The following is a 27,625-nucleotide window of genomic DNA, read 5'->3' on the forward strand; positions in this document are numbered from 1 at the left end:
CAGTCTTAGCAGGACCCAGAGCTTCCCCTTCCACTGGTGCTCTTACTAGGATATTCATTGCTACCTATGGGGTCAGAGTCCAGGGTCAGTCCATGTATAGTCTTTAGGTAGTGGCTTAGTCCCTGGAAGCTCTGGTTGCTTGGCATTGTTGTACTTTTGGGGTCTCGAGTCCCTTCAAGCTCTTCCAGTTCTTTCTCTGATTCCTTCAATAGGGGACTTATTCTCAGTTCAGTGGTTTGCTGCTGGCATTCGCCTCTATATTTGCTGTATTCTGGCTGTGTCTCTCAGGAGCGATCTACATCCGGCTCCTGTCGGTCTGCACTTCTTTGCTTCATCCATCTTGTCTAATTGGGTGGCTGTATATGTATGGGCCACATGTGGGGCAGGCTCTGAATGGGTGTTCCTTCAGTCTCTGTTTTAATCTTTGCCTCTCCCTTCCCTGCCAAGGGTATTCTTTTTCCTCATTTAAAGAAGGAGTGAAGCATTCACATTTTGATCATCCGTCTTGAGTTTCGTTTGTTCTAGGGATCTAGGGTAATTCAAGCATTTGGGCTAATAGCCACTTATCAATGAGTGCATACCATGTATGTCTTTCTGTGATTGGGTTAGCTCACTCAGGATGATATTTTCCAGTTCCAACCATTTGCCTACGAATTTCATAAACTCGTTGTTTTTGATAGCTGAGTAATATTCCATTGTGTAGATGTACCACATTTTCTGTATCCATTCCTCTGTTGAAGGGCATCTGGGTTCTTTCCATTTTCTGGCTATTATAAATAAGGCTGCGATGAACATAGTGGAGCACGTGTCTCTTTTATATGTTGAGGCATCTTTTGGGTATATGCCCAAGAGAGGTATAGCTGGATCCTCAGGCAGTTCAATGTCCAATTTTCTGAGGAACCTCCAGACTGATTTCCAGAATGGTTTTACCAGTCTGCAATCCCACCAACAATGGAGGAGTGTTCCTCTTTCTCCACATCCTCGCCAGCATCTGCTGTCACCTGAGTTTTTGATCTTAGCCAATCGCACTGGTGTGAGGTGAAATCTCAGGGTTGTTTTGATTTGCATTTCCCTTATGACTAAAGATGTTGAACATTTCTTTAGGTGTTTCTCCGCCATTCGGCATTCCTCAGCTGTGAATTCTTTGTTTAGCTCTGAACCCCATTTTTTAATAGGGTTATTTGTTTCCCTGCGGTCTAACTTCTTGAGTTCTTTGTATATTTTGGATATAAGGCCTCTATCTGTTGTAGGATTGGTAAAGATCTTTTCCCAATCTGTTGGTTGCCGTTTTGTCCTAACCACAGTGTCCTTTGCCTTACAGAAGCTTTGCAGTTTTATGAGATCCCATTTGTCGATTCTTGATCTTAGAGCATAAGCCATTGGTGTTTTGTTCAGGAAATTTTTTCCAGTGCCCATGTGTTCCAGATGCTTCCCTAGTTTTTCTTCTATTAGTTTGAGTGTGTCTGGTTTGATGTGGAGGTCCTTGATCCACTTGGACTTAAGCTTTGTACAGGGTGATAAGCATGGATCGATCTGCATTCTTCTACATGTTGCCCTCCAGTTGAACCAGCACCATTTGCTGAAAATGCTATCTTTTTTCCATTTGATGGTTTTGGCTCCTTTGTCAAAAATCAAGTGACCATAGGTGTGTGGGTTCATTTCTGGGTCTTCAATTCTATTCCATTGGTCTATCTGTCTGTCTCTGTACCAATACCATGCAGTTTTTATCACTATTGCTCTGTAATACTGCTTGAGTTCAGGGATAGTGATTCCCCCTGAAGTCCTCTTATTGTTGAGGATAGCTTTAGCTATCCTGGGTTTTTTGTTATTCCAGATGAATTTGCAAATTGTTCTGTCTAACTCTTTGAAGAATTGGATTGGTATTTTGATGGGGATTGCATTGAATCTGTAGATCGCTTTTGGTAAAATGGCCATTTTTACTATATTAATCCTGCCAATCCATGAGCATGGGAGATCTTTCCATCTTCTGAGGTCTTCTTCAATTTCTTTCCTCAGTGTCTTGAAGTTCTTATTGTACAGATCTTTTACTTGCTTGGTTAAAGTCACACCGAGGTACTTTATATTATTTGGGTCTATTATGAAGGGTGTCGTTTCCCTAATTTCTTTCTCGGCTTGTTTCTCTTTTGTATAGAGGAAGGCAACTGATTTATTTGAGTTAATTTTATACCCAGCCACTTTGCTGAAGTTGTTTATCAGCTTTAGTAGTTCTCTGGTGGAACTTTTGGGATCACTTAAATATACTATCATGTCATCTGCAAATAGTGATATTTTGACCTCTTCTTTTCCGATCTGTATCCCTTTGATCTCCTTTTGTTGTCTGATTGCTCTGGCTAGAACTTCAAGAACTATATTGAATAAGTAGGGAGAGAGTGGGCAGCCTTGTCTAGTCCCTGATTTTAGTGGGATTGCTTCAAGTTTCTCTCCATTTAGTTTAATGTTAGCAACTGGTTTGCTGTATATGGCTTTTACTATATTTAGGTATGGGCCTTGAATTCCTATTCTTTCTAGGACTTTTATCATGAAGGGGTGTTGAATTTTGTCAAATGCTTTCTCAGCATCTAATGAAATGATCATGTGGTTCTGTTCTTTCAGTTTGTTTATATAATGGATCACGTTGATGGTTTTCCGTATATTAAACCATCCCTGCATGCCTGGGATGAAGCCTACTTGATCATGATGGATGATTGTTTTGATGTGCTCTTGAATTCGGTTTGCCAGAATTTTATTGAGTATTTTTGCGTCGATATTCATAAGGGAAATTGGTCTGAAGTTCTCTTTCTTTGTTGTGTCTTTGTGTGGTTTAGGTATAAGAGTAATTGTGGCTTCGTAGAAGGAATTCGGTAGGGCTCCATCTGTTTCAATTTTGTGGAATAGTTTGGATAATATTGGTATGAGGTCTTCTATGAAGGTTTGATAGAATTCTGCACTAAACCCGTCTGGACCTGGGCTCTTTTTGGTTGGGAGACCTTTAATGACTGCTTCTATTTCCTTAGGAGTTATGGGGTTGTTTAACTGGTTTATCTGTTCCTGATTTAACTTCGATACCTGGTATCTGTCTAGGAAATTGTCCATTTCCTGAAGATTTTCAAATTTTGTTGAATATAGGTTTTTATAGTAAGATCTGATGATTTTTTGAATTTCCTCCGAATCTGTAGTTATGTCTCCCTTTTCATTTCTGATTTTGTTAATTTGGACACACTCTCTGTGTCCTGTCGTTAGTCTGGCTAAGGGTTTATCTATCTTGTTGATTTTCTCAAAGAACCAACTTTTGGTTCTGTTGATTCTTTCTATGGTCCTTTTTGTTTCTACTTGGTTGATTTCAGCTCTGAGTTTGATTATTTCCTGCCTTCTACTCCTCCTGGGTGTATTTGCTTCTTTTTGTTCTAGAGCTTTTAGGTGTGCTGTCAAGCTGCTGACATATGCTCTTTCCTGTTTCTTTCTGCAGGCACTCAGCGCTATGAGTTTTCCTCTTAGCACAGCTTTCATTGTGTCCCATAAGTTTGAGTATGTTGTATCTTCATTTTCATTAAATTCTAAAAAGTTTTTAATTTCTTTCTTTATTTCTTCCTTGACCAGGTTATCATTGAGTAGAGCATTGTTCAATTTCCACGTATATGTGGGCATTCTTCCCTTATTATTATTGAAGACCAGTTTTAGGCCGTGGTGGTCCGATAGCACGCATGGGATTATTTCTATCTTTCTGTACCTGTTGAGGCCCGTTTTTTGACCAATTATATGGTCAATTTTGGAGAAAGTACCATGAGGAGCTGAGAAGAAGGTATATCCTTTTGCTTTAGGATAGAATGTTCTATAAATATCCGTTAAGTCCATTTGGCTCATGACTTCTCTTAGTCTGTCTACATCACTGTTTAATTTCTGTTTCCATGATCTGTCCATTGATGAGAGTGGGGTGTTGAAATCTCCCACTATTATTGTGTGAGGTGCAATGTGTGTTTTGAGCTTTAGTAAGGTTTCTTTTACGTATGTAGGTGCCCTTGTATTTGGGGCATAGATATTTAGGATTGAGAGTTCATCTTGGTTGATTTTTCCTTTGATGAATATGAAGTGTCCTTCCTTATCTTTTTTGATGACTTTTAGTTGGAAATTGATTTTATTTGATATTAGAATGGCTACTCCAGCTTGCTTCTTCTGACCATTTGCTTGGAAAGTTGTTTTCCAGCCTTTCACTCTGAGGTAGTGTCTGTCTTTGTCTCTGAGGTGTGTTTCCTGTAGGCAGCAGAATGCAGGGTCCTCGTTGCGTATCCAGTTTGTTAATCTATGTCTTTTTATTGGGGAGTTGAGGCCATTGATATTGAGAGATATTAAGGAATAGTGATTATTGCTTCCCGTTATATTCATATTTGGATGTGAGGTTATGTTTGTGTGCTTTCATTCTCTTTGTTTTGTTGCCAAGACGATTAGTTTCTTGCTTCTTCTAGGGTATAGCTTGCCTCCTTATGTTGGGCTTTACCATTTATTATCCTTTGTAGTGCTGGATTTGTAGAAAGATATTGTGTAAATTTGGTTTTGTCATGGAATATCTTGGTTTCTCCATCAATGTTAATTGAGAGTTTTGCTGGATACAGTAACCTGGGCTGGCATTTGTGTTCTCTTAGTGTCTGTATGACATCAGTCCAGGATCTTCTGGCCTTCATAGTTTCTGGCGAGAAGTCTGGTGTGATTCTGATAGGTCTCCCTTTATATGTTACTTGACCTTTTTCCCTTACTGCTTTTAATATTCTTTCTTTATTTTGTGCGTTTGGTGTTTTGACAATTATGTGACGGGAGGTGTTTCTTTTCTGGTCCAATCTATTTGGAGTTCTGTAGGCTTCTTGTATGTCTATGGGTATCTCTTTTTTTAGGTTAGGGAAGTTTTCTTCTATGATTTTGTTGAAGATATTTACTGGTCCTTTGAGCTGGGAGTCTTCACTCTCTTCTATACCTATTATCCTTAGGTTTGATCTTCTCATTGAGTCCTGGATTTCCTGTATGTTTTGGACCAGTAGCTTTTTCCGCTTTACATTATCTTTGACAGTTGAGTCAATGATTTCTATGGAATCTTCTGCTCCTGAGATTCTCTCTTCCATCTCTTGTATTCTGTTGGTGAAGCTTGTATCTACAGCTCCTTGTCTCTTCTTTTGGTTTTCTATATCCAGGGTTGTTTCCATGTGTTCTTTCTTGATTGCTTCTATTTCCATTTTTAATTCCTTCAACTGTTTGATTGTGTTTTCCTGGAATTCTTTCAGGGATTTTTGCGATTCCTCTCTGTAGGCTTTTACTTGTTTATTAATGTTTTCCTGTGCTTCCCTAAGTGTGTTCATGTCTTTCTTGAAGTCCTCCAGCATCATGATCAAATATGATTTTGAAACTAGATCTTGCTTTTCTGGTGTGTTTGGATATTCCATGTTTGTTTTGGTGGGAGAATTGGGCTCCGATGATGGCATGTAGTCTTGGTTTCTGTTGCTTGGGTTCCTGCGCTTGCCTCTCGCCATCAGATTATCTCTAGTGTTACTTTGTTCTGCTGTTTCTGACAGTGGCTAGACTGTCCTATAAGCCTGTGTGTCAGGAGTGCTGTAGACCTGTTTTTCTTTCTTTCAGTCAGTTATGGGGCCAGAGTGTTCTGCCTCGGGCGTGTAGTTTTTCCTCTCTACAGGTCTTCAGCTGTTTCTGTGTGCCTGTGTCTTGAGGTCACCAGGCAGCTTTCTTGCAGCAGAAAATTTGGTCTTACCTGTGGTCCCGAGGCTCAGGTTTGCTCGTGGGGTGCTGCCCAGGGGCTCTCTGCAGCGGCAGCAACCAGGAAGACCTGTGCCGCCCCTTCCGGGAGCTTCAGTGCACCAGGGTTCCAGATGGTCTTTGGCTTTTTCCTCTGGCGTCCGAGATGTGTGTGCAGGGAGCAGTCTCTTCTGGTTTCCCAGGCTTGTCCGCCTCTCTGAAGGTTTAGCTCTCCCTCCCACGGGATTTGGGTGCAGAGAACTGTTTATCAGGTCTGTTTCCTTCAGGGTCCGGCGGGGTCCTGCCGCTCCTGGGCCCTCCCCCACGGGAGCCCAGAGGCCTTATACAGTTTCCTCTTGGGCCAGGGATGTGGGCAGGGGTGAGCAGTGTTGGTGGTCTCTTCTGCTCTGCAGCCTCAGGAGTGCCCACCTGACCAGGCGGTTGGGTTTCTCTCTCACCGGGTCTGGGCTTAATTTTAGTTTTTTAATTGCCTTTTTTTTTTTTTTTTTTTGGCTAGTTTAGGTCGTCAAATGTTCCAGTTTGGTCTAAGAAAGGTTTCCATAAACAGGAAATTTAACTTGTTGTGTTAGGCTAACCTGTTTAAAAGAAAGTATAAAACTCTAAAACATGTTCTCGTGGTTTTTCACTGGTGAGTTGTTCTGTTCTGCTCTGTGTCTGCAGAATTCTGGGAACGTCTGATCAGGTGGCTGATGAGGGTCTGTGCCTGGAACGATAAGCCAGACTTGGCTGAGCATAGCAAATCCTGACCTGCCCCTCACTGCCCTGAGTCTCATTCACTTTTCAATACGGCATGTCAACTCCTGGGAAACAGTACATGCCAGACTATTATTTTTGCAGATGTGTTTCAAGTATGTCACACATGCGACGCTCCCAGGGCATGTAATTAATTCAACTCGACTTCATTCAGAACAGGTCTATGACTCAGCTCCACTTTAATAAGCTTGGCTTAATTAGTCAATTAATTAACTTCTTGTGCTGTTGATTGAACCCAAGGCCTGACATATGCTTCCCAAGTGTTTTCCTGCTGAGCGACCCTGCTCGCCTCTAACACTGGCCTTCTAAGAAAAGAACTGAAGCAAGTGCGCCTCGCCGTACAGAGTTAGGGGTTCTTGTTGTCTCTACTTGAGTGAGTCTTTCTTAGGATCCTTGAGGTCACATGGGCTTTACTGTTTCTGGACCACATGTGTGATCTTTGCATTGTTTCTTTTTGTTTTTATTGTCTTTTATCTCCCTCTGTACCCAAATGGCAGAAGCTGGTAGAGTAAATGCCTATCATCACAAAGCAGCATAGAGCAGGATGGGTGTGTGTTGGGCCAGGAGTTATCCTTTCACACACTAGAAGTCCTCACTTCCAGCTCTGCATAGCCAACAGTATGGAATGCAAACACGAGGACTAGGATTGTGGACACAAGGAGAGTGCAAGCAGGAATCACCAAGTTGATGCTAACAGAAGTCAGAAGAATTAAACTGCTCAGTGGGGCTGCAGAGATGGCTCAGAGGTTAAGTGCACTGTCTGCTCTTCCAGAGGTCCTGAGTTCAATTCCCAGCAACCACATGGTGGTTCACAACCATCCGTATTGAGATCCGATGCCCTCTTCTGGCCTGCAGGCATACGTGCAGGCAGAAAGCTGTATGATGTATACATAATAAATAAATATTAAAGAAAAAGATTGAAAATGAATAAACTGCTCAGTGGAGGAAAAGCATCTAGATCCTTTTGAAACTGAGAAACATGACTCTCCATACTGAAGTCCAGACAATCAGGATGGATTGACGGGCTTGGAGAACATAGAGAGGTTCTTTTTAGCAACTTACCAAAGGGCACTTCTGAGAGTCTTGCAGTCTTCCAGTTCTGAGGCTCAGACTCAAAGGCAAGTCAGGTAAATCTCAAAGACATAGCTTCACCCCTGTTCCAAAAGGCACCATGGAGACTGAGCTAAGAAGCGGGTCGATTTTTCTTTTTCTTTTTCTTTTTTTTCTTCCTTTCTTCCTTTCTTCCTTCCTTTCTTTCTTTCTTTCTTTCTTTCTTTCTTTCTTTCTTTCTTTAAGAATGGCTTCTAGAGTCTCATCAGGATGATGTGTCAAATGTTCTGTCACTTTGTGCCATGCTGTGTACAAGTTATTTGTGGAATCACGGCTCCCTCCTCCTTCTGACAGTATGCACCCATCACTCCAGCACGCTTAGTGACAATGTCTTCTGCCAGCCCACAGAATCTTGGAATGGTGCTGTTGCCTGTGAGCTAGCCGTGCTGCCCTGAGGCTTAATGCTAATCTTAGGAGAAGGTGACTGTAAATAAGATTATCCTCCGGGCTGGAGAGATGGCTCAGTGGTTAAGAGCACCTGACTACTCTTCTAGAGATCCTGAGTTCAGTTCCCGGCGACCACATGGTGGCTCACAACCATCTGTGGAGGGATCTGATGCCCTCTTCTGGTGTGTCTGAAGATGGCTACAGTGTACTTATATGTAATGAATAAATCTTTAAAAAAAAAGATTATCCTCCGCTTTGGTTGTGGGGGTAGATTCAAGGATGTCTGATAAGCTCTTGGTCTGCAAAAATCCAACTCAAGTATTCTTCCTTTTTGAGGGTAGAGCAGCTAAGATCTAAGATGTCTGTTGCTTTATCAGCTAGTAAGAGATAGCCCAAACAAGGCTGTTTATTACATACTAATTCCCTGTGGGCAGACACTGAGAGATCAGTTTATATTTTCAAAGTATGAAAATTGAACCCAAATGAGAATTGCATGATAGTCATAGCCTGAATAAGTAACCTTAGAGAAACATTTTAAAGTCTTTAGGATGGCAGGAATTAGCCAGCATTTGAGCTGTCTTAATTCTAGGTGCTTAGTGCCCATCAGTTATTTTTAGCTGAGGCATTCTTCTTGTCAGAATAAAATCATTGTCCTCTTACAGTATTATGAACTATACCCGACAGTTGTCAGATCACTAAATACAGAACCAACACACTTGGCCTTTGCCTGACATTCTACATTTAATGATATTTTGCATGTTATATGGTTTATCTGAAGTTGCAGGACTATTGCATATGGATTATAGATGGTCTTCTGCAAGTAGGCAAACTGGGATCTGGGGATTAATGATCTATGTCCAACGTTTTATATAGTTGATAATTTAGATAAAGGCATGGCTCAAAAAAAAATCTAATCTCTAAACCTCCTGAGATTGAGAACCTTTCCACATACCTGTGGGTCCCTAGCTCAGTTAGGTGTTATTGTTCCCTACTTGTTCATGTTGTCTTCTGAGCATTGTCATGACAGTGCCCTTGGCTGCTCTGTGCACCTGACAGTGCCCATGTGTATTATATACCACTGGGCAAACCATGCTGTGCTCACATAGCTGTGTGAGAAACAGTGGTCTTTATGCTGTATAATTCTGCTCTGGGGTTTGCATTTACCTAACTTTTGTGGTGGCTGTTTGTATCTTACTTCTTGAAGGATTTGCCTTTTTGGATCTGTTTACTCATCCTCCAATCTAATATCCAGTTTCCAGAAAAGGCTCTGGTTGTGTTTCAGAAGAAAGCAGCATTCTCCCTTAGCTAGGAATTGGAGAACCAAACTCTTATTTGGAGTTTGCATTTACATGATAAGCAAATTATTGAGTTTCCTTTTAAAGTTTTAGATTTTCCTAGTTATAAGTGCTTAAAATTTCAAGCTGTCTGGATATTTAATATTGAGCCTTTTGATGACTCCTTACAATGAGTCATTACATATTCCATGTAATGCATCCAAAATATATTATTTTTAGAAAATATCCTGGGTGTAGCATGCATCGTTGTAGGTTGATCAAGTAATTATTTCAATATTGTTTTGGTTAATCATGTAGGTCATATCATCTTCCCATTACATAGTAGGAAGAGTCTGAGGTGACAGATGTTACATTGCAGTTGTTGACTTGAGTTTAGTAGTGGAGGAGCTGCACACCCACTCCAAAATTCTGCATTAGCAGCAGATAATGACATTGTTAGAAAACTGAATATTCTACATGGAAAAAAGATTCTTTAGAGTCTAGAAATGGAACCTTACTTTCATTTAAAAAATTAGGGTCTATTGCTCAGTGTTGGAATTTTTTTTTTGTTTGTTTGTTTTTAGCATGAATTGAATCCCTGGAACATGGAATGAAAAGTAAAGACTGTTGCTGTAAAATATAAAACATAAAAAAAAAAATGTATCACTGTCTTTTATCCCCAGTAGGATCGGCACCGCGGTGCCCAAGGTATCTGCTAGATATCTTGGCGGAAACACATCCCAGCCGCACACTTTCCTACACTCAAACCCTCACATAAAAGAACACACAGCTCAATAATCTTGGATCCAATTGATAAGATATAATTGCCCACCTAAACATACAAAGCCCAGTACCATCCATCCCTTAAGAACATTAATAACAACCTGTAAATACACAGAGCAGAATCTTAACGTCACCTGCCATGGCTTCTCGCCCTCTCCCTTCTGTCTCTTCTTCTGTTCTAGTCTCCTCCTCCTCCTTCAAACTTTTCTCCCGCCCATCCTTCCTTCTTATCCAATGATAGGCTTCCTTCTATCCTGTACCTGCACCTCACCTGTATTTTACAAATTCAATGGGGAGAAGGTTCTGGTGAAGTCACCTGAGTCCTGAGTACTGACTGGACAGCTGTCCTTGGGGCAGTGAAATTAGCATCAAAATACAGATGACTCCAGGGCAAACTACAACAAAAGACAATCTAAGTGATTTGTAGGTGGTTTGATGTCTAACCAAATCCAGGGACCATTTTTCTAAGTTGTCAGGAGGACATCTGCCATGGGTTATATCAGTTGAGGCAAAGTTCATATATCTTATTGCCTGAAAATTTTCAGTCAGTGTGCTCAGTATTGAAATAAATGATATGACATGGTCTTTACCTATAGCATAGATGCACTTTATAGAGAATTCCCTAGATAGGTACATGTTCTAGTGGGAGAGTATAAGATCCATGAGAGAAAAGAAAGTCTCATGTCAGGTCTTAGGAGTTGAAGGAGAGGCTGGGTATGTTTAGGAGAAGCATCCCAGATGGATGTGACTTCAACTTTTCTGTCCAATGGGTATTCCATTTGTCCATCATCCCAGTCTAAAATAAAGCAGAAATAAAAGGGAGCAGGGATGGGTGACAGGATGAAGGCATTGCTGAGCTTAGAACCAGAATCCTTCAGGCTGTGTCTATGGAAGGAGGTTATGAGTGCTGACACCAGGGAGTATGGGAGGAGGCTGCTGTTGTCACAGACTAGAAAGATGGGGCGGTAATCATCAGCGAAGCCTGATAAGTGACTGCATATGGGTAATGAGGAAATTTGAGTCAGATGTCCCCATGAAGTTCACTGGGGATGTGGGATGGCTGCTTGAGATGTATGGACGGTGAGACAGAGATGAGCTGGCAAAGGATGGCTGCTTCTACTTCCTGTTGACATCTGTTAATTCTCTCCAATAAAGGCATTGCCTGATGTACAATGTCTAGTCTGATATTGAGAACAAGGGTCAGAATACTTCGGGTCTGTTGTGACCAAGGGGAAGTCTGAGCTGTCTGTAGTTCATGTCTCAGCCTTTTTACTACTTCAGACTCAGGGCAGAATGTGATAGAGAAGGTGGCTGATTTTTATAATTTTCTTTTTGAACCTGAGAGAATAACCCAGAAGTTGAGAGCAGGGCACTGCTCTCTTCAGGAGCTGTGTGCTTTCTTACTGTATTCCAGTTCAGATGTAAAATGTCTCCTAAAGGCACCTATGTAGGTTTAGTCCACAAGGCAGGAGTATTGAGAAGTTAGGGAATCTTTAATAGACAGAACTCAGTAGAAGATCTTCAAGTCATGTGGGGCAATCCTTCAAAGGAACAGTAGTACCCCATGCCCTTCTTCCCATTCTTTTGCTTTCTAACTGAGAAATAAATGCTTTTCCAGACCTAGAAGTGATAGGACCAGCCAGCCAGGGTTATAAATCTACAAAGCTGTGTAACATACTAAAACACTTTCTCTTTATACATTTAACATCTTGAGTATTTATCATAGCATATCAAAGATAACCCATGGTTCTTGTAATCTATTGTTCAAAATTTGTCTGCAGGGTTATACCTTGTCAAATAGGCTATGAAACATGTCTCAGGTGGTCAGTCATGATACCCAGTTTAAATGCCAAAATTCTATGACTATAACATCAACATTCTCTAAGATAGTTTTTAAATATGATGCCTGTTATGATAGTCCGTTACTTTGTAAAATGGGGTAGCTTAGAATTTGGTTGTGTTGAGTTAAAGTAGGAAGGAAGACAGCTAAGTAGAAGGTTTTAATAGATAGTGACCAGAAAAAATAGTTTGTTAGACAAAAGATTGTACATAGTTGTCATTAAAATGACATTGAAGTCTAGGGGGAAACAGCAAAGAAGAGCAGGAGCCAACCGTATCTCAAAGTCACAGCGACAGAAGAGTACGTACAGCTCAGAAACTAACCAAAGGATCTAGGAAGTATGGACTGGACGTATAGCTCAGTGATAGATAGAGCTTTGCTTGTACAAGATCCTGGGTTAAGTTCCCTAGTACATCAAAAAAGGAAACAAAACCCTTAAGTAGTATTTATGATGGTACTAAAAGAAATGGATAAGATCATATTTGTGGAAAGGGTAAAATTTTAGGGACAAAAGAAAAAGGTGTGCAGGATCAGGGAACAAGGAGAGAAGAAAGGCTGTTGAAAAAAAACACTAAGTTTTAGGTGACATCAGACCTATCATGTCCATATTAGGCTTCTCCCAGAGCATCCACTGAGGAATGTGCTTTGTTACAGAAGAAAAATGTAGGGTGGTTTGATTGAAAATGTGGAAATACACGCAGGGTCATAGTTATGTCTGAGTGTGACTTTGGGATGGATTACGTGTTTTACTGTTTCTGTGCTGAAGTTGACATTAACAGACTAGGGTGTGATCGCTCTAAACAGAGAAAGAGATCCTGTTAAGTATACTATAAATAGGTTAGCTTGTTTTTACAGTTAGAGAGTAATGTGAACCTCATTGAATTAACGCGGGCATGCAAACTAAGTAAAAGAGCAAAGGATTTGAATATGGGGTATTGGTATTCTCTGGGGCATTGGGGTGTAACCAGAAGTAGGAATTTCCTAAACTCAACAGAAATCTGGGATTTTGGTGTCTCTGGTTCACTGTCTAAGTATGTTTCTGTCTTGTAAATGATTGTGCTAAACCATTGAACTGAGAACTGGACCCAGTTTGGAGGAATTAGAGAAAGGATTAGAAGATCTAGAGGGGCTTGCAACCCCATAAGAACAACAATGCCAACCAACCAGAGCTCCCAGGGACTAAGCCACTACCCAAAAACTAAACATGGACTGACCCATGGCTCCAGCTGCATATGTAGCAGAGGATGGCCTTGTTGGGCACCAAAGGAAGGAGAAGCCCTTGGTCTTGCCAAGGTTGGACCCCCACTCCCAGTGTAAGGGAATGTGGGGTGGGGGAGATGGGGGCAATGGGAAGGTGAACACCTTTATAGAAGAAGGGAAGGGGGAGGAATAGATGGCTTGCGGACGGGAAACCAGGAAAGGGAATAATATTTGAAATGTAAATTAAAAATATCCAATAAAAAAAATGCAACAATAGCACTAAAAAAAGAAAATGATTGTGCTAGCAGGACATATGTATAGCATGTAGTTCCACTACTGACCAAAGCAGGAAGGCCTGCTCAAGGACCAGAGAAACTTAGTCTTTACACATAACATGTGTTTGTTAAAATTCTGATTCTTTTGCTTCTCCTGCTCGAATTCTGGAATTACAGGCATGATTATTCATGGCTGGCTTTAGATGCCATCTTTAACTTCCATTATTTGAATTCAACTTGAGACAGAGATGGAGAGAGAGAGAATTGGATATATAGAGAGAGCTGGAGAGAAAGATGGAGGGGGTGGAGGATATCTAGGCAGGCAAACAGAGATGTGTTTGGGGGAGATGCACATGAAATGTCTAGACCCTGGTCAAAGGCTAATGTGTTTAGCATTCTGTATGAACTTATGATGTTTTCTTAACTAGTATTGCCTAATAGGGAATAACTTTAAACTTTCTAGAAGTCATACTTGAAAATTTATGGAAAAAGACGTGAAATGAAGATGACGTATCCTTAGGATTCAGGGTTAAACTGTTGTCTTTCGAATGTGCAACCCACATAAACATTACTGAGATCATTGATATTTCCCCTCAGAACCAGAAACAAAGCCCAGAATCTTTTTGGTCCGTGCATATTTCCCATGCCTGCTCTGCCACATGTGGCTTGTTGTTCTGTATTAGTTCCTGTGGTTTGAGAAACTTGGAGCCTTTTGTTCTCTCTTTCTGTCAATGCTGGTTTCAGTTTGTTGCTTACAGGTCTCCCATTAGGGCTTGTATTAAGGGTTTCTCTTTTAGCTTAGTGGTGGGAGACACTGGGCCCTGGCCCTAATAGGCATGCGTAGAATATTAGTATCATGCTGTTTTGCTGTCTGACCCTTGTGTGGGGGCAAAGCCAGTGAGTGTGGAGTAAGAATCTTTTTTTTTTTTTAAACATAGTACTCGGCTTTCAAAACCACCTTCTTAGTAATATTTAAAATGATTTGGTTTGGCCTGTGTGAGGTTTTAGGTTGGATTCCCCACACTAATAAGAAAATTAAAATAAAAATATAACTGGTAAGTAGTGACAAGAAACGTACTGTTCCGGGGTAGCAACACTTTGGATGAATGTGGTTGAGAAAAATACTTGGCACAAGTCTTCCTCTTCCTTTGTACTAGCCAAGAACAGATTCTAAATCCTTAGTTTAACCTCTTTTGATAACTCCATATCCTTATCTTATATATGTAATGCATACATTTGCATACAAATTATTAAAATAATAAAACGAGAAGGCTTTTCTAAAACAAGTACATACGTCTCTTGATTCAGTACACCAGGTATTACTTTGGATGATTGTTAATAAAACTGTCCTAATGCTTGCTCCCCGATGGCTTTGTGGACAAGTGGCATATGGCTTACAGAATGGCAGCAGCCTGCAGACCATATTTTGGAAAGCTTTATGTTTAGTGACTGTGGTTATTCTGACAGGGCACCATCACTGGAGTGTATCCTTTATTTTGAAGACCAGGAGTCCAGGTCAAAGGGATTAAGGGATCTGAGAGTTTGTAAAATATTGGAATTCAGATCCAGGCTTGCAGCTCAACTACAGAGATCTCTTAAGAACAAAGGGAAGTTACCCTTTTGTATCTTACAGCATCAATTTTATATGTGCCTGCTAGACAATACCTGAACCATACTGTCAACTGCATGTGTTCAATGCACCATCCTCCTTTCCTCCCTATACACACTAAGACTGCCCTGGTCATTTATACAGGCTGCTGGATGAAATGGAATAAACCAGTGAAAATGTCTAGTTTTTCCTTTTGTCTTAAGCAAAATTGTACGTAACTTTAATAGGACTCCTATTGATTTAATTGGTGTAAAAACTCTCTCAGATTCTTATTTTAGAAATCTCTATGTCTGACTACTCAGCCTAGTAATAGGGATTTGCTGTAAAGCAAAAGAACAAACATTTAGTGATCTTTGGGAACATTTGGGACCATATTTCCATCAAGTTTGCTGCTCTGCTATCGTGTAAGAGAAAACCTTCTAGAGGCAGTGGAAACAGACCAAGATGATCTCCCTGGTGCCGTAGTCATTCAGACCAACCTTATTTAATGTCCATTTTAAACCCATTTCTAGCTATGCAGAGTAGGTTGGCTGCAGCAGGGTCTTGAAAGCATTGACGGGGTCCAAACTGTGAGGATCTATGGGTATGTTCTCTTCCATGGCCAGATATGCACCTAGTCAAAGCACTCCTGTCATGGCTGATATTCAATGCCACGAAATAACTACCAAAAGACTTCTCCCAGTTCATGGGAGTCTGAGGTTTGGTTTTGTTTGTTTGTTTGTTTTAATTTATCATCATCATCATTATTTTTATTACAGGAGCAGAAAGGAGGAATAGTAATTCTTTGTGGAATTAAATGCAATGATGCATCTGTTTTCTCCCGTCGTATAGCATTTGAATTAATACCTCTGTGAACCGGGTGAATCCATAAAGATAAAAGATGCCATGCTCTATTTGTGTTGTATGTCCAGCTTCCCACAGGTTTCTCTTACTACGATCCACACACTGCTTGCCAGGCACATTGCTGAGTGCTGAATGCATTGGCCCATGGCCAGTTCCACCATAACCTTTTGAAGCCACCGCTGCTGCTGCTCCCGTTGTTTTCCTGGATGCAAAGCTGGCCCTATAGAACTGGAGTTGTTTTCTAGAATGTTTTAGAGTGTTGATAGGAGAAGTTTGGAATGGCGTTTCCTGTGCTTCTCAGCCCAGGTGTCATGTGGGAGCTGGGGCAGACTGGGGAATCAGAATCTGTTTTCAGAAGATCCCAGGTCATTCAGAGTAGTAGAATGGTGAGGCACACTGCTTGTTTTGCTGAATCTGTGTTCATTATTCCTTGAGCCTTTCCCCTGCTGCGGAAGTCTTAGATTAAAAACCATTGCTGTAAGTGAATTATATAAAACTACTGTGACTAGGAAACTAAATGTATTCTTTCAAAATTCTTGTTATATGGCTTATGTATTAGTTTTGTGTTTTCTACTTTTTAGCTGAGTCCTTGGAGGATCTGACTATGTTGTCTCTCTATCATAACTTCAGCCACTGGATTCTAAGAACATTCCATTTTGTGAACTTTGGGTTCTTGTTATCCAGGGCGTTAGATAGGGAAGGACAAGTGGAATGATTCATAACACAGAAGTTGACTTACACTGATGGACAGCAACATCTGTCCTTTGAGAGTTTTGTCTTCTTCTCAATGTATTTCCTTCTGGATGATGCCAGATGATTATCCCTACTGTCTTGGGTATTAGAATGTAAATGAAAGCTTGGAATCAAGTGTTTCTGAAATAAAATGGAAAGGGCAGGTTTCAGGAAGTAACCATGGAGTTTCCTATATAACCTTTTTAGAGACCATTGTCTATGAAAAGAATAAAGGTTAAAGGTCAAGAAACAACAAGCAGATACCAGCAGGTTTAGAAAGGTACTTGGGTATAGGTAAAAAGAGTGGATGGAAAGGATGAAATTCCATCAGTGGTCCTAGAATCTCTTAGGAGATGTAGAAGATACTGATGATACCCCTACTGTCAGATTTCTTGGTAAGTGGGTTTAGGTTATAGCCTAGGGAACTTATGTTTTGAAACTTTGTGGTGATGTCATGCACCACTGTTGAGAAATACTGACTGGGAGGAATCAATTAGAGACCTTTTCATTTGATCTATGCAAAGAATAATATAGACATGAACACTGGCATTGACATGGAGGGCTTAGCTTCAGAAGATATGGGGCAAGCACCCTGGACTGATTAGATTCCTGCCCATGATGTTGTATAAGCTGAGGAGAGGGCAAGATCTAGATTGATACCTGGTGTTTTAGCTCTAGTAGATGGTAGAGAACTGTGGTACCCTTACTCCATGATACAACATAATGAATGAGACATTGGCTGGATGCTTGGATGGGCTTGGTTTAGACATGCCAGATAGAGACTTATGTGAATAACTTTAAAGGAGCTAACTTTTAGGAAAACCAGAAATGGCTGAGTGAATGTTGGGTATATGCCACATGAGAAAACTTGCAGATTATAATGAGGGATGCTCAGAGGACAGGACTGAGGCTTGTTTAATAGTTTAAAATCTCGTTAAGCATATTAGGGTTTAAGTTAATGCTTCTCGTTTTCCTCTTTCTTGAACAGGTTGTCAAGTTACTTAGCAACAAAAGATCACAAGCAGTAGGGATTCTAATGTCTAGTCTTCATTTAGATATGAAAGACATACAACATGGTAAGTGCAAAAAATTAAAATGTGGTCGCTTAATACTAACCTTTGGACTAAATTTGGTGATCTTTGTGAGAAAGTTCTTTCAATCTTTACTGCATTCATACAGTTAAGTATATGTCCTGTAGCATAATGTTTTATTCCAAGCCTTTTTTTTTTTGGCTAGGTTACTATTCACATCATTTTCCTGTCTGTTTTGTACCTTGTTAAAGGTCTAATCTTCAAATGATGTTTTTATTTTGTTCTTTTGTGGTAATAAAGTAGCATAGACTGTGTAGCTTTTGAACAAGAGGATTTATTCCTTGGAATAAATATTATAGAAGTTCTAGAAGTTACAGTCAGGATCCCAGCTTGGTGAGGGCCTTGCCCTGGGATACAGAGAATCATTTTCTGCTTCTATTCTGCTTGTGGTAGAAGAAGCTTAGTGAGCTCCTATGTGCTTTGTTCATGAAAAAGCAAATCTCATTCCGAAGGACTCTACTCTCAAGATCTAATCAACCCCAAAGACTTTCATTCCTAATTCAAAGACATGACGGGTCTGGGGAAGGGGCAATTAAGATTGCAAAACAGAAATAGTATGGCCACAAGTGCTCAGTCTGTTGCAAATGTACTTAGTCTGCTGTTAGGAAATTTTAAATTTGGTATCATACGAAGTATGAGTCCTACTGGTTCTGTTACTTGTTAGATCTTATCTGAATGCCACCAAACAAGAGTTACTAGTAAATACTAATGTGAACCAGATAGGGTCGTCTCTAGCCATTGAAAATATCCAGAGAAGAAAGGCCCAAGAGAAAAGAGTTAGTTGGGCCTTGAGCTGCACGTGCTTGTACATTAGTGTAATGCAGGTCCAAGCCTAAAATTCTAATCGAAATCAGTTTAACCCAGTATGTGAGTTACAGAAGCACTTGTAGCATTTGCTCTTCTAAAGATATTCTTAGGATTAGAAATGCCAATTAGTGAACTAAATTGCTCGACTTAGGACTGAACTGAAAACAGGCATTTCCAAGAGACTGAATGAACATTTGCCTAAGATGTGTTTAAAACATTGGATGGAAAAGAGGGCAAGTTCTCTTAGGTCCTCATGTTCCAAGATTCTGCATATGACTCTCAGGTAAAAATTGGCCATTCTTTTCCCGGGCATTTGGAGCAACTATAGCACAAACCCAAGGTCCTTTTACTATAGAAAGCTAGACTTGCTTTATTTATTTATTTACCAATTTATTTTAGTATTTTGTGTGTGTGTGTGTGTGTGTGTGTGTGTGTGTGTGTGTGTGTGTGTGTGTGTGTAGATTCCTGTGAATGCCAGAAGAGGGCATCAGATCCTTTAGAACTAGACTTAGAGGCATGTATGAGTCCCCTGACCTGGGTTCTGGGATCTAAACATAAGTTTTAATGATAGAACAATAAGCACACCTAATCACTGATCCATCTCCCTAGCTTTTTCTAGTGAGAAGCAAAGGTGATTTCAGGTTATCCTTGTTGATTTGCATTATTGATGATGTCCAGACACATGGAATCAGTTACTCCTTTATGCTGTTTTAATGTACATTTTAGTGGGCTTATGAAATATTTTATAATTGCAATTTGGGTGATTTGTAACATCTTTCTAAGTGGCTTTGGTGTCAGTATTGCAATGCATTCTTGACAAGTATTCCTACGTCATAGCTTCCTACCATATCTACGCTGAGAGATGGTCCAAAGCTGAGCAGAAGAATTAAATATAAGTATTTCAAATCTCCCTTGTGCTGCCCAGAGCCTTAGAATAGATTTAAAGCAGATTGAGTTATTCAAAGGAATGCCAATTTACCTATTAAAGAAATATGGTTTCAAGCATAACACAGAACTTATAAATCATGAAAATAGTTACTGGCTTTCTAGTTTGCCCATTTGTGAATGCAAATTCTGTTTGTCAGCCCTAAAATATCATGGGGTATAATTCATAATAGCACTAGCATAGCATGCCCTGTCAATTGATGAGTAACTCTTAATCAGAATTTTAGTTTTTATTAAATTGTTTTGATGGTGAGGAGGCTTCCTTGGGCTGAGACATTCAGGATAATAGTCACAGAAAAGAACGCCAAGGCTGGCGCCAAGCACCACTTGGTGTTTCTGAAGCTGGCAGATGTAGCCCCGTTAAGTCATAGAGTGAAATCTGAAAATAATGATATGGTCTTTTCCTTCAGTCAAATATTCAGCTCGGGTTGAGCTAATAATGAGAACCTTATGAACAAAGGAGTCCGCCTGACATCTGTGTCTGTGCTCCAGCCAGCAAGAGTTCATTGAAAATTTGCTCGCTTAATGTGCAATGCGAACAATAACATGGCGTGAACGTCAGTAGTTGAAGGGTCACACAGAATTATGCATACACTTTATCCTATTAGGATCTGAAGGGAGTGCTTAGGTCCCTTCGAAGCCCTGCATACCCATTCTCTAAAAGCTAGGCTTTCACAGGGTACCAGGAAGCAGCTATACCTGTCTACCCTGTCCTGTCAGGTAGGCATCTCTCACAGCTCCTACACTATAATTCACATCTAGGATAAACTCCACCACGAAATCTATAGAAATGTTACCCAGTTACATTAGATTTTGGATGTGAAAGTGGCTAACCAGACCTCCAGATCATAGTGGAGAAGAAAAAAATACCTAAGATACCTTAGTGGAGCAGGTTTTGATTGCCTGGCTCTTTAGTAGAGCAGATTAGACATGAACTCAAGTCTCTTCATTAGGAAGGGTTCCTTTTTTCCATCAGCCATGATGCTCCGATGTATAGCACTTTTCCTACTGTTGGTGCTGATATCTCTGTGGTGAAATATATAATATAGTTTTAGAGGTTATCCTTAACCATTAGAGTGGGCATTTTTCAGGAATGACATGCTACAGAGCTACCTTGCCCATCAAAATGCCTGCTCTCACCTGCAGACTAATTTAGAAATTGTGAGATAGATTCGTGACTAAATCCAGCATCTCATAACTTTTACCTACAATGGGTTAAATACTTGGGCCTGCATCACCTCATCTACATTTCCTGGAACTGTTTTGGTTTTGTTATGTTTTTCTCCTGTCAAAAGACTAAATCCAGAACTGACTTTGTCATTACAGTTCTCCTTTGAAGCGCCTTGTCCAAGTGATGAGGGTAAGATCGGTGGTCTAGATGTCACAATCTAGTCATTCTCTTTAAAATATGATTTACTTGATATTTCTGAGTATTCTGTTTGTATGTGCGTCTCTGTATTATGTGCGTACCTGGGACCCACGGAGACTAGAGAATAAGATCCCCCGGACCTAGAGTTATAGAGAGTGGTGAACCATCGCTGTGTGCTTGGAAGTGAAATCCAATTCTCTGCAAAAGCAACTGCTTTTAGCTGCCGAGCCATCTCTCCAGGCCTTAGCCACAGTCTTACTCCAGGCCTTAGCCACATCAATCACCGTGTCATGTTCTGCTCATAGATAACAGGTGGGAAGTATCTTATGCAGCACCTAAAGCCAAATGTAGAAAGGGGAGAGGGGATCCAATTCTTTCCGTAGTCTAGATGCCTGCAATTGGTCCTCTGACCTCCACACACATGCCATGGCACACATAGAATCACCCCCTCCTCCCCTACACACATACCTTCCACACAAACACACATGCACACATACAGAAATACACGCAAAAATAACGTTCTTAAATAACAAGTATAAAATGGAAATCTCATTTTGATAACAGATCAAAGTGAAGCAGACTTTAGGGCTAATTTTCTTTCTACAATATTAATAAATGTTAGGCAAGTGTTTCTTGATCAACAAGAATAAAACCACGTAAGATGCACTTTGTAAATGTGAGATTGTCCAACTTGTTGTCCTTCTGACCTTTGAAATTATTTCCTACAGATAGAAGCACATCATAGAGGGAGAGCCTACAACCCTTTAATCTACACCAGACATTTAGAAATCAAACCCAGCCTGTATGTCTGGATTCTAAGCCTCAGGCAGCCTCTTCAAATATCCAGGTTGTAGCTTCTAGGAGATTTTGACTCTAGCGGAAGGGAGTTTAGGTAGAGACTTGTTAAGAGATTTTAGCTAATCCTCAGATTTTGAAAAACTAGTGTCATCAATAAAAGCCAATTGTAGACATTAGTATGCAAAGTTTATAAAACATTTGGGTGGGCTCTATGTTTGATATTTTAAAGCATTAATCCAGATGGCACTTGATAAGCAGTTTTTGTGTGTTAGCTGTCTTTGGATGTGGACTTTTCTTACATGTCACTGGGCAACATCCCCCAAAACAGGGGGCTTTAATGTAGGACAGTGAACTGCCCTTATAACTGAAGCCTGAACTGACTGGTGGATAGCTTCACATTCCCTCTACAAAGTTTGAATAGATTATGGATGTTAGGGCAGGGGATGTCTAATATATATTTATTGACTCTAATCATAGAAATAGTTGTGGTATCCTGCAGAGATGACTAGTCTAAGATGTTAATGGCCTTGGTTCCTTCTTGGGTTTAATGTCTGCCTGTCTGAGGCTAACTAAAGTTGTACCCCTGTGGGCAATAAATTCTAGATTATGTCCTTTCTGAATGAAATTTCTGCCTTGTTTAAACCTGATTGGTAAAGAAGCAATTAAATGATAATGATGTAAATTACCAAACCTTCCATTAAAAATATGATGGGCAATTATATTGTGGTTACAAAGAGGGAGTCTATTTTTCTTCAATATTTTCCCCTCAGCCAATATTAATTCTGCTGTTAAAGATGTATTTCATTATTTTCATACACATTTTTAAGTGTAATTCTGTGCTTGTCTGTATGTGGGTGTGTACACATAAGTGCAGATGCCTTTGGAAGACAAAAGCATGTTTCATATTCCCCAGAAATGAGATTACAGTGGCTCTGAGCTACCCAGTGTAAGTTCTTTGTAAGGAAAATACATATTCTTGAATGCTAGGCCATCCTTCTAAATCAGATTGTGCTTATTTTCAATTTTTTTATTTGAGGCCTAAGATTGCTTGAATTTTATATATATATATATATATATATATATATATATATATATATATTAAATATATATATGCATATATGTATATATATGGTGTGTGTGTGAGAGAGAGAGACAGAGAGACAGAGAGACAGAGAAAGACAGAGACAGAGAGATACCTTTGGAGGTAAAAGGACAATGTTCAGAATTTGATACAATTGTGACAATCAAACCCAAGTCATTAGAGTTGTGTGATAGTCACTATTACCTGCTGAGACATTTTCCTGACCCCAGTAGTATTTATATTCTAAGAGTATTGATGGTCCCATAATTCCTCTTAGTTATTGGTCTTAGAAAAATGAAATTATGAGTTATTTTCACATGTGAATTACATAAAAATAATTTAAAATAACATTTGGGATTATATACCTAAATGATACTTGCTGTCCTTGATGGATCCAAGTTTAGGAAGCTCAAGTACTTTCAGAAAAAAAACAAGAAAACAACAAACAAACAAACCATCGAGACTGGTGTGGTTTGAATGTGAAGTGTCCTCCACAGGCCACCGTATTTGAAGAGTGGGTCCTACAGTAGCTGCTTGATATGGTTTAGGCTCTTTTGGTGCTGAACCTCAGTGGCACGAGTCCCTGGGGATGAAGTGAGGAGTTGTAAGGCTTGGTAGTTGAGCCTCCTTTTCCTATTCACTGCTTTCTGTGTGCAGATGAAATGTAACCACCCAGGCAGCCCCCTGCTTCTGCCCCAGTGCCTCTCCTGCCTTCCTGTCCTATCTGCGTCCATGTATTTTCGGCAGTGATGAACTAGACCCCTCTGGAACCCTTTCTCCCTTCCACTGTGCTTGCCCGAGTATCATCACAACATGAAGAAAATAAGCCAGTGAGAAAACTTAATAGTGATGACTGACAAATTCTATGTACTTAAAAAAACTGGTGTGGTGCACCGAGTCTAGAATGTACCGGGTCTTTTCTAGGTTTCCAGTTGCGCACAGATTGTCCAAGGTTTCTTAATTTGCAACACATAGCACTTTCCACATTGAACACCGTATCCCACCCCATCCTTCTGTCCTGCTTAAGAAATGATGTGTGTGAGACCATAAACTTGGAATACGTTTGAAGCAGAGACTCTCCACCCCACTCCCTAAGCCACCAACAGGAGCAGAAATGTAGATGATTCTTTCTCGATTAGGACCAATAGTTTGTCAGCAAACTTTTGCTGTGGATCTGAGGTGGGAGAGGCACCCAAGAACAGTTTCTTCCCACAGAGTTGGTGAGTGGGAATGGAGGGAGTGACTGAGCCTTTCAGCTCCAGGAGATCATGTCTGAGTCCTGTCATTTACATTCCCAGCCAGTGGCACAGAAATGCTGAATTTAGTATGGGGTCATCCCCATTTGTGTTTTCTGAATGAAGATAAATATGAGAATTATTGACATCAGTGGCTCTTAGAAGTTGAACTCAGCTGTATCTTCGGACCGTGTTTTATCTCTAAGGAGAGGAGTTTGTTTTGGAAACTTGAAAGGCCGAGTGCTCTCATAATTGTGTGGTTTCTTAAACATTGTCTCCATGCTGTGTGAGTCAGCCACACTTCACATGCATAGCTGTTGGCTCTGGGTGGCATGTGAAGGGAGCACTCAAATGGATTCTGGCTTCATTGGGAAATAAATCGCAGGGTAGGATGAGAGGAGACTCTCTAAGTAGTGACACAGACACAGACTTCCATTTCTCCTTGTAACATTTTATTTTTCCTGGTAGTCACTGTGGTTTCAAGTTAAGGGTAAAACACATCAGAATGCTTTCTTAAAAAGAAAAGGAAAATTCTGGAAAGGGCCTTTCTGAACCCCTGCAGCTATGAAGGATTGTTTTGATGGTGACATTTCACATGTGTTTAGGTAACCCACACATGAAGTAATTCTTGTACCTTGTTGTGCTACCACTGAATCATGCTTTTCATGCAGAACGTTCTATAAACAAATTGTACATTACAAACCACAGGTCTCTTTCATCCAGATTCTCGTTCCATTCTCAGAGACAAGGGCTTTTTTTCACTTGCCTATTAATTACCAAAAGAAAGTTTATCCATAATCATTTGTTTATTTTTGTATGTAATGCTCTCCAAAAAATTTGGGTTCAGAGCGGGTAATGTTGTATTTTCCCACTAGGTTTTCCAGTGTCTGGCTGCTTTATGAAACTCAAGTTTACAAGGCTTTGCTTAGACATTGCTTCATACCCCCTCCTACTTTTTCTAACCTTGAAGTGTTTTTGCTCACATGGGATATAGAATTTTAAGACCTGTTTATTATATTTATTGAGACATTAAAATCGCAGTAAATGCTGTTGGACGGTGGAGTGAATGGTTTTCATTGAAATGCAAAGTCAGTTAGGAATAGAAATTTGAGAAGAGGTAGGCTGCAGTGAGCCCAGGGTAACCTTTCATCAATTGTAGCCTTGTAGTGGATCGGGAAAAAAGACATGTGAGATAGTATGCTTTCATTAAAACCTACTTTCAGAAATTCAATATCAGAATATGCTTTAATTTAAAATAAAGTTCATTACCTAGAGTTCTTTCTCACAAAAAGAAAGACCTCATACATCACTTTATGTTACACACAGATTATTAAGTCAAGGGAAAATAGTTATTGTTAAGTCTTTTCTTACAGGCTCAGCAAAACCCCAAAGATGATTTTGTTTTCTACATTTTTATGATACTTAGACAGTTGGACTTCTTGACTATACTTTTATGGGCTGAAGTAACCTAAAACTTGAAGTTTGCTAAGCTGTGAATCTGTGTTCTTTCTCTTCGTTGCATTTCCTGTGGGAACTCCGCATCATGTATTTGTAGTCAGTTGTGCTGCAGAATTTTTAACTCTGTGAATCCAAGCTCACCACTCATTGCAGTTTAGGGCGTTGATGCCCTTGTAAAGTCTCAATGTTTGCTCCAATCATCACGTGAGAGCACAATGCCGTGGACTGGAGTGGACATTCATGGAAACAGGGCACAGATCTGAGTACAAGCCAGAGAGAGAACACATAACCATGCTAGCTTAACTCTTCAGCCATGATTTGTGAAGGAGTCGTCAGCGCTAACACAGTTCTTTTATATAATCCTTGAGGAAAGGTGGGGTTTGGGTTGTTATTTTTGTGTAAGTCAGTTTCTGAGAGCCTTAAAAATCCAAATGGCTGGGGATTTAAGTCGTGTTTGTATATCCAGCTGGCTTCTTCGACATTCTCTGCATTTAGCTAAGTATTTCTTCAGGGCGTGTCCGTGCTTCGGATGCTTACAGGGCTTCCTGACTCCCCCACCTCAAGCTCTGATCGCGCTAAAGATGTGGGAGAATCGATGGAAACCTTATTCTAGCCACAAATGTCCTATTCCTACAAGGGGCATTCTAGAGACAGAAGCACAGCTAGCCCCTGAAGCTCAGTGTACTACCATCAGATTAAGACACCATGGTGATGCAATGGCATGTCATCGTCTTTCAGGACTGTGGAAAAACTGTGGCTTATACTGCGCATGGCTTTGCATCTTCCTCTCAATAATATGTTTTCCTCCCAAACACTTCTTTTCCTATAGTATTTTCAAACCAAACCCAGTTTATTACATTTTAAAACTAATAAATTAAGGTTTTATTATGGTTTAAATTCTGACATGGACCCTGGGCAAGCATCCTATATAATTAATTTAAATTAAGTTTTGATCTGACTATAGTAGGTACACAGCTAAGAAAAGAAATTGTAGAGAGAGAGCTACCATGAAGAACCACAATTCTAAGGTCTCCTTATGACTTCTCTTGCTTTTGTGATGGACCGTAGAAGAATCCTGTCCACCCATGTTTGAGCCGCTAGAGACAATAATAGGCTTGTCACAGGAATTGGGAGAACCTAAGAGGGAGCTTGGTAGCTTTGTTAATGACTGTGAGGAGGCCTTTTGAATTAAGTTGTAAAGTGACTTTGTGGATTGAGAGGAATGATGAAGGAGATCATCTGGGAGGCCCCATGCAGGTGTTGGGTTTTTTTTTTTAATGGTTTCAATTATAAAGATAAACAGTTTCTGATAATAATGGTTGATATCCTCCATCACTGTGTATGCTAACAACCACTCTGTGGTGTAATTTACTTCCTTTCGTAAAATTCCAAGCAGAGATGCATGGGATCACGAATCAGCAGCAATCAGTAAAGTTCTGCTATAGACTGGGGAGATCTAGATCCTGGGCTATGCTCTAGGCTTCAACTGTCTCTGAGAATTCTCAACTTCATGATTATAGTGGACGCTTAAGATGGGAAAATATGGTCCTCGATTGTTATTCTTCCATAGTCCTTCATCGTTAAGCCAATGCGTCCTGCTAAAGGCAACAGCAACAGTATGTAGAATGTAGTGTTGGTTTTGAGTGAACTTTAGCAGTATAGGTGTGATTGGATCAGGGAGGAGAAAGAGACAGGGCAGAGATCAAGACACAGAAAAGCAAGAGCTGATGTACACATTATATAACACAGTCACTTGATGGGCAACCTGGAGCATTGGCTCTAAAGTCTTTTCTGTTGTCACAAGATGCCATGTCATCTGTCTGGTTTTGTGGCTCTAATTATGCTCAGATGTGAGGCACCATATGCTGAAGCCATAGCGGAAGGTGTCTGAGTGTGACAGACTTCTATACCAACTCCTAGGGTGGAACAGAAAGATTGTAAAAGCTAGAGGTTAGGGAGGACTTGTGGGAAACTGTCTTCTGGATACATTAAGGCTGTTGCACTCATGAATTCTAAGTGGCTATGCTTGGCTATACAAGACCTATAGAAGATCTAGCCATGCAGAAACTTACCCTAAATGGGAAGGGGTCCATGAAAATACCAGTTATAGGGGCTGGGGATTTAGCTCAGTGGTAGAGCGCTTACCTAGGAAGCGCAAGGCCCTGGGTTCGGTCCCCAGCTCCAAAAAAAAAAAAAAAAAGAAAAAGAAAATACCAGTTATGGCTAAAATACTTTGGCAGATAACACCTGCTGAAATTGGGAATGTCAGTTTGCTTTGGGA

General features: G+C 40.3%; 1 protein-coding gene across 1 annotated transcript in view; it reads left to right on the forward strand.

Annotated features, from left to right (window-relative positions):
• The window catches only part of Fmn2 (formin 2), a 316,927-nt gene that overhangs the window by 127,557 nt on the left and 161,745 nt on the right, over nucleotides 1–27,625 (forward strand). The window contains exon 7 of the mRNA NM_001427798.1: nucleotides 17,549–17,636. Coding sequence (NP_001414727.1) covers nucleotides 17,549–17,636 — 88 coding nt within the window. The remainder of the gene's footprint in view (nucleotides 1–17,548; nucleotides 17,637–27,625) is intronic.

This window comes from Rattus norvegicus, chromosome 13 (genome assembly GCF_036323735.1).
Source record: "Rattus norvegicus strain BN/NHsdMcwi chromosome 13, GRCr8, whole genome shotgun sequence".
Taxonomy (NCBI): domain Eukaryota; kingdom Metazoa; phylum Chordata; class Mammalia; order Rodentia; family Muridae; genus Rattus; species Rattus norvegicus.